General features: G+C 41.4%; 1 protein-coding gene across 1 annotated transcript in view; it reads right to left on the bottom strand.

Annotated features, from left to right (window-relative positions):
* The window catches only part of IQCH (IQ motif containing H), a 284,969-nt gene that overhangs the window by 199,188 nt on the left and 78,079 nt on the right, over positions 1 to 7,702 (bottom strand). The window contains exon 7 of the mRNA XM_027773807.1: positions 4,202 to 4,322. Coding sequence (XP_027629608.1) covers positions 4,202 to 4,322 — 121 coding nt within the window. The remainder of the gene's footprint in view (positions 1 to 4,201; positions 4,323 to 7,702) is intronic.

Raw genomic sequence — 7,702 nt, forward strand, 5'->3', positions numbered from 1 at the left:
TTTGTTATTCTCTATCAGTAGCTGCAGTGATTGGTAATTTGGTAATCTCTGTAAATGGATAAATATAGAGATCTATGTCTTGTTGGGTAAGAAACAAGAGACTAAAGTTTGTGAGTCTCTTTTAGTTGTATATTCTGAGCTCAAATCAGGAAATTAGGAAATTAGGAATTTCTTTCCCACAAGAAAGAACAACAACTCTTTGATCTCTGGACTGGTAAGTTTTTATATTTCTGTGGTTGAAATTGTAGAATTGAGGGTATAAATTTTCTTGGTATCTGTGTGACTATGTATCTGTAATTCAGAAAGTCCTTTATCTGTCATCGTGAGTGTGGAATGTTTCCCTGTCTCAAGATGGCATTTATAAATGAGATCACAAAGACTATTTTAAGATGTCTGCTCTGATTGATTTATATATACATAAATAAACATTTATGTAAAACAAATATCCCTGGAACTCCCAGAAAATGAGGAAATCAAATTTCTAATAATTTGAATGTGCTCTCCCATTTCCAAATTCATAAACTCTCATTTGAGTCTCTTTACTTTTCGTGGCAATACAGTAATTTGCAAAGTTTCTATATTAATTTGCTTTCCTTATACTAAGATATAATTAGAAAAATCCCTTATGCAAACAAGGGCCCACTTGGGATTTATTTTTTAAAATGAGAGTTAATCAAGTTTGAAAAGTCACTCACTTTTAAAAGACTAAGGTGACTTTACAGAGTCAATGCTCATAAACTCCTCCCAGAAAAACCAGCTCGGCACTTGGGTTACAGATTTCCATCATTACAGGCCACATTCTGAAGACCCAAGCCCTTATTCTGGACCCCTAGAAGAGAAGAATTTACCTAAGTGCATAGGTCCTACAGTTGAAATCTGGTAAACAGATCTGGCTTGATTTCCTAGCCTTGAAATACAAATAAGAGAGGATTTTATTATGTTTTTAATTTTTGTACAGGTTTTTGCCTTAGGGCATGTGCCCTTGCCAGAGAGAGAGAGGAACAGAGACAATGAGAGGAAAAGTGAGAAATCACCTCCCAGGGAGAATGGCCATGCCACCACCCTTCTTCTCTACTCTCCTACCAGCATCTTGGGCACACATGCACATACACCCAGCATAAATTTCAAGCCACAGAGTCTAGAGCTCCAACCACAGTTGGCCATGTGGGGATCCAGCGATGTAACCACTATGCCATCTACTGGCCCTGAGAGTATTTTATAAGTTAAGTCTGAGGAGTTGGAAGGTGGCTGGACTCCCAAATGGCCAACCATTGTTCAAGCCCAGGATCTGGTTGCTTGAAAATCACACGGGACATGTGCACATACATGCCCAAAATTCCAAGAGGAGAATGGAGGAGAAGGGATTGTGGCATGGCCATCTCCACTAGCGGTGATTTCTTACTTTCTCTCACTCTCTCCAGCGACCACATGTTCCCTATGGCAAAAAAAAAAAAAAAAAAAATTAGTCTGAAAGACCAGGAGGTAGCATAATGGTTAAGGTCCTTGGACTCTCACATGGCCCATCACAGTACAAGGCCATGTGGGAGTACGCTATGTGGGCACATGTGCCCAGGGTGAGTTTAAGCCACCAGGTCCGGGACTCGAAGCACAGTCAATGACATGGGAGTCTAGTGGCATAACCATCTGCTGGTGGTCCTGTTTGGGAAATTTTTAAAAAAGTACTGATTAGGGGGCCAGCAGGTGGTATAGTGGTTAAGATGCTGCTGGCCAGCAGGTGGTATAGTGGTTAAGACGCTGCTCTCTCCCACATGGCTGATCACTGTTTGAGTCCTGGACCTGGCAGCTTGAAAATCGCTTTCCCTCTCTCTTAAAAATTTGAGTCCTGGACCTGGCAGATTGAAAATCGCTCTGCCTCTCTCTTAAAGAAAGTATTTTTAGTCTGAGATTCCTTTTGAAAACTTCTAGCAAAGTGGGGAACCAGCAGTTAGCGTAATGGCTATGTCGCTGGACTCCCACGTAGTCGACTGCAGTTTGCGTCCCGGACCCAGTGGCTTAAAACTCACGTCGGGCACGTGTGCGTGCGTGCCCAAGATCCTGGGAGGAGAATGGAGGAGAAGGAATTGCGGCATGGCCATCCCCCTGGGGGGTGATTTCTCGCTTTCTGTCTCTATGTCTCTGTCTGTCTGGCGAGCGCACGCACCCTATAGCAAAAAACCTCTCCAATAAATAAATAAATAAACTTCTAGCAAAGTAAACTTATGGTGGCATATATGGTGAATTAGCAATTTTGCTGCACCTATATAAACAATCAGACCAAGCTTAATGAAACCAGCCTTTTATGATTTTTTTCTTTATTTTGATATTACTTCAATCAAAACAGGAGATCATTTTAAGGAACAACATTTAAGTTACGGAATTAGCAAAAATGGTTCCTGAATACCCTTTCAGTGGAATGCTGGAGTCTCCAGGGATTGTCTGAGCCCAGTGTTAGAGTGGGCTACTTTACAACACTATAGGGAGTAAGGTTAACTTGTAAAAAATACAAAAACAGCAACAACAAAAACTCATTATAAGGCAAGTAATTTCTACCTATAGACATGAAAAATAAATTGTCTGATGAAAGGGACTTCTTCCTTTCCACAGAAAAGCCAATTTTGCATTCATCTGCAAATTAATTTTATTATTTCAGATTTAAAAATGTTCCTTGGATTCTCTTTTGAACTGATTACAACATCTTACAAATGTTCTCTTAATTGATGAGTTAAATAAAATCTTCAACATGTGTCATTTTATTTCTCTATGAGTGATGATTTTACCTGGTTTTGAAAATTATTCTGTAATGCTATTGTCTTGCAAAATCCTAATAACGCTCTAACTTTCCTGTGGAATAGATTAGAAGTTGGGTATTCATTTATTCTATCATTCATTTAACCAATGTTTGTCAAATGCCTATTAAGTGGTGAGCCAGAGAAATCTCATGGAGTCTCTAGTGGTGAAGACATTAAAGTCACACAGAATAGTATGTATACATTGTGATCATCTATGAAGGACAGAGATAGGTGCTTGAGAAGTGACTTTTACAGACAGAGGTGAAGGCATCGGTGAATGTTCGAACTAAAAATATGTTTGGCCTGATGAGAAGCAGAGGGAAGGCCCATGTGGCTGGAGCACAGAGCAGAGAGAGAATGCAGATGGCGGGAACGGCCCACCTTCAAAGCAAAGGCTGAGCCAGAGCAACTCACCTGAGGTCACACAGAGAGAAACTGAAACCGGCCTGTGCTGTGAAACTTGTATTCTTAGCCATTTTGGGGGAAGGAGTGGCTTGCTTTCTTGGATGAGCCAGATTATTCGAGAAAAAGTAGGGAAGTTTACTATGTGCTTCCTGAAACAATGATCTCTTATGGTCGTTGTTTATCTTTCACCTCATGCCAGACTTGCATGAGGTGTCAATGACCCTTAGGGCATTGTAAATACCTAAAAATATCTAGACGTCTACATTTCTGGGGTTAGCACTTTCCTGACGTTCATGTTACTTGGCGTGGCACCAGGCACGTGACAAGTACTCAATAAATACATGTGGATTAATTGCAGATAACTTAGTGGTGAAAAGGTAACTTTTTCTGGACCAAGTTACCATGATTTCAGATTCCCTTTTGTTTTGTAGTGATTTTGATTGTCTATTGCTAACGTAAGGACTGACTGGCTGACTGGTCCCTTCGTTCATTCACTATTTCATTCATCCTAATTTGATCAGGATGAATGTAAGATGGCACCAGAGCAAGAGAAAGAAACTCTGCTCATCTTTTTCAGTATTCCCAGGGAGTAAGTATTACACAAGCCAACTAGAAGGCCTATGTCACAAGGATTTCTTTTTTAAATTATTTTTTTTTAATTGCTAGAAGCTATGTATGCTCATCAGAGAGATGAAGAGGTGCAGACAGAGAGGGAGAGAGAGCAACCTCAACAGGGCATGGTCATGCCACAACCTCTTCTCCTCCATTCCTCAAGCCTGTCTGAATTTGGAGTACTTGTTCACATACTCCCTGCATGTTTTTCAAGCTACTGGGGCCAGGGTTCACACCATGGTTGGCTGTGTGGGATCCAGCTCCCTTAATTGCTAGGCCGTGGAGCCGTGGAGAATTGGTGGCTAAGACAGAGTTCAAACTCAAGCTCCCAGTCCTATCCCAGGGTTCTTCCTCTCGTCTTTCTAAACACATAAAAGAGTTATGGAATCACTAACCTTTGCTGGCATCCGCCTGTTTGATTGGCAAGGGAGTGAGATAAGGGTCTGTGCGATGCGAAGGCGGCAGAGCCGTGAGGCTGGAGATGGTGGGTCCTTTGATCAGCTTCTGAGCCTTCACCTAGATGGTCAAACATGTGTTTTCAGCAGATATTTTTGCCTTCACAGTGAGCACAGTTTTCTTCTTGTAAACAATAAATAAGATTATGAATAGTTTCATTAACTTTTAATAAGGTAGCAATATCAGTCCCAATTTTATTGCTCATGAGTATTATTCCACTGTCTACTACTGTCAGGAGTTTGTGTAATTTAAAATAGTTAATTAAATCCAATTAACGTGTTGTGATTTCCACTATGCAAAGTCAGTATAGTAGTTAATAAAGGAAGTATTAAGATTTTGTTCAATTTTAATGACTACAATATAAAAATGCTAAATCTTGACGGAGGAGGTTTTGAATACAGCAAACTTTTATATGGGCAAATTTCCCAAGAAATAATATTAGAGTTTTTAGGTTTAAAAAAAAAAGTCTGGGAGAATTTAAAGAGAAACCTATCAGTCAAGATTAATAGGTTAAAGATAGCTCTGAGTAGACTCTTCTGCAGAGCCCAGAAATGGTTAGACAAGATGTCTAAATCAGCTTTAGTAGATAATTACTTTTTCTAAAGTCATAAAATGCTTTTATTATAGTTATGAAATATGAATTGTTTCTATTAAATGGTTTCTAGGTTTTAAAGATTATATGTATTATATATAAATCACATTTAATTGTATAGCCCAACTACAATATTTTTACCTTTATTATAGGAGATTATGAATTACCTGGGCCCTCTCAGCAGGGAAGATACAACTGTTTGGTTTTTATAGACTGATTTAAATTTTCAAGTCATTTTCCAAACATTAATTAATTTGCATAAGTTCCAAGGGAACTAGGTAATGATGTGCTATTTAACTAATAAAGAACTCAAGACTGAAAGGTTAGTAGATTCATTTCAGGTCACACAGCATATGCTCAGATTATTCAAATTTAAGATTAATCTGATTTTTCATTAGTGAAGTTGCCATTGGACTCAGTTGTACAACATGTAGCTGCTCATTAAGATCATGGTGACCTTAACGAATCAGTAAAGGGACGTGCCATCAAGGTGGAGGTACAAGTGCTGTAGAGGAAGTTGCTTTACGGAATAAGTGTCTATTGGTTGAGAAACGCCCATATAGACAGAGTGTGAGGCCCCCATGGCTAGGGTGTGGTGACTGTAAAGCAGCCCTACTCCATTATAATGCTCAGTCAATAAAAATAATACTTTCTAAAGCTTGTTTCTTTCTGGGACCAGCAGATGGCATAATGGCTACATTGCTGGATTCCCATGTAGTTTACTGCAGTTCAAGTCCTGGACCCAGAGGTTTAAAACTCATGCCAGGTGTGTGTGCATGTGTACCTAAATTCCCAAAAGGAGAATGAAGAAGAACGGATTGTGGCATGGCCATCCCCCTGGGGGATAATTTCTCACATTCTGTTTCTCTCTGTCTCTCCTGCAAGTAAATGCACCCTATAGCAAAAATCTCTATAAAAAAAAAAAAGAATGTTGCTTTCTTTCATGAAAGAAAGAGATAGACAAACAAGCACCCTTGACAGAGTCTCACACCACAGTCCTCCCCTCAGCCTTCTCAGTCGACCAGGATAATGGGAATGTGCACCCACATCAGTGTGTACAAGTAGTCTAGAGCCAAACCCTTGATGATCCATATGACTTTCACTCCCTGATATTCTCTACTTCTCCAGCATTCAGGGTAGGAAGTTACCACTGGGCCACTATGGCTGGGCATAAACAGTATTTTTTATTGGAAAGAATGAACCGTAAATGCACTCTGTTTCAGAAGAAGTCATGTCAGAAAAAGGCATGTGCCACCATCCTTGCCTTCATCAGAGTGAGGAACTGAAAAGCAGACGGTGCTATTATACCAGATCTTGTGAGTTGCCCTGCTGTGTCCCCTCATCCCCAGCTCCTCTCCCCACCTCACCTCCAGACATGAGCAGCCTTCAGGATCTCCTAACCAGAAAGGCTGAGATAATCACCCAATGGATTGTACCCAAGATGGCATATACGTGGCCAAGGTTAGTCAGTATCAGAAATGGCAGGGTCTGTACTTGTCTGATGAATATCAGGGTTAGCCGGGCAAAGGTAAATCAGAGGGAGAGAGAAAGATTCAACTTAAATAAAATTGTCAAGTACTGTGAGGATGTAAAATACATGTTTGGCAGTTTTAGGGCACAGAGCATAATTTATCTGGAGTTTCTGAAAGGCTTTGACAAAGAACTCCTGACAACACGCTCTTGAAAGCTAAAGTAGCAGGATTCATCAGAAAACACAGCGTAAAGGATGACTCGAAGGACAGGACCAGAGGCAAGTGACGTTCGGATTCTGTCAGGCAACCACCACGTCCACAATGCTGCTTTAATTCTTTAACTTGCATCACTCCAAACTATGCAAATGCCAGACCCATGGACTATGCTGGAAAGGCAGGGAGGAGGGCGGGGGGAGGAGGGAGATAGAGGGGAGGGAGGAAGAGCGAGAACAAGAGCAAGAGTGAGCCGGGACATGTAGTGAAGGGTTACAGGTCCTACAGATAAATCCCTCAGCCCGTGTCCCTGGACAGGAAACATCTGCCCATTCTGCTCTCCGGTTCCCACGGTATCCCTGTACCCCACTTCTGCATATGCTCCGTTGCAGGGAGAAGAAATGTAACCACCTTCAGCATTTACTGAGCACTTACTACACAGCACTAACTTTAATACAATGAGCATTAAATTTCACGAGCAGGGGAAAAGCGGAGGGCTATGGGAGTGCAGAAGAGGGAGTAATTAACTCTGCCTGCTGGCATTGCAGAAGGCTTTGCAGTGACTCTCCACCATGGCTGTATATTAGAGTCACTCAGGGAGCTTTTGAAAAATACTGCTGCCTGGGCCCCTAGCCTAGCCAATTAAACCAGAACAGCTGGGCTGGGGACTGGGCTTCGGTATTTTTGTCAGGTTCTCCAGGTGATTCTGATGTGCAGCCAAGGTTGAGACGTACTGCAGTAAGTGACAGTTAAATTGCACCTTTGAAAATCGTATCAGGTGGAGAAAAGGATGTAATTACAGACAGAAAAAAATGGTGTTGACAAAGCAAAACAATACACTAATGCAAGAAGGTTTCCCCCAGGTGAGTGGCTCTTTGCAGCTGGAGTAGCCTGTGTGCACCAGGAGAAAGGGGAGGGGTGACGGGACACTGGAAAGGGAGGTAGAGATGAACAGATTAAGTGAACCAGTTTTCCGAGTGTGCTGAGCATCTAACAATCTCGAATATTACCTGCTTTTGTCTTCTCCTTTAGGCCCTGCTTTATAAATTGTATAATATGGGGACCAGCAGTTGGAGTAATGGCTATGTCGCTGAACTCCCATGTAGTCCACTGTGGTTCAAGTCTCGGACCTGGTGGCTTAAACTCACACTGGGCATGTGTGC

The sequence above is a fragment of the Tupaia chinensis genome, unplaced genomic scaffold (assembly GCF_000334495.1).
Source record: "Tupaia chinensis unplaced genomic scaffold, TupChi_1.0 Scaffold000377_2, whole genome shotgun sequence".
Lineage (NCBI taxonomy): Eukaryota > Metazoa > Chordata > Mammalia > Scandentia > Tupaiidae > Tupaia > Tupaia belangeri.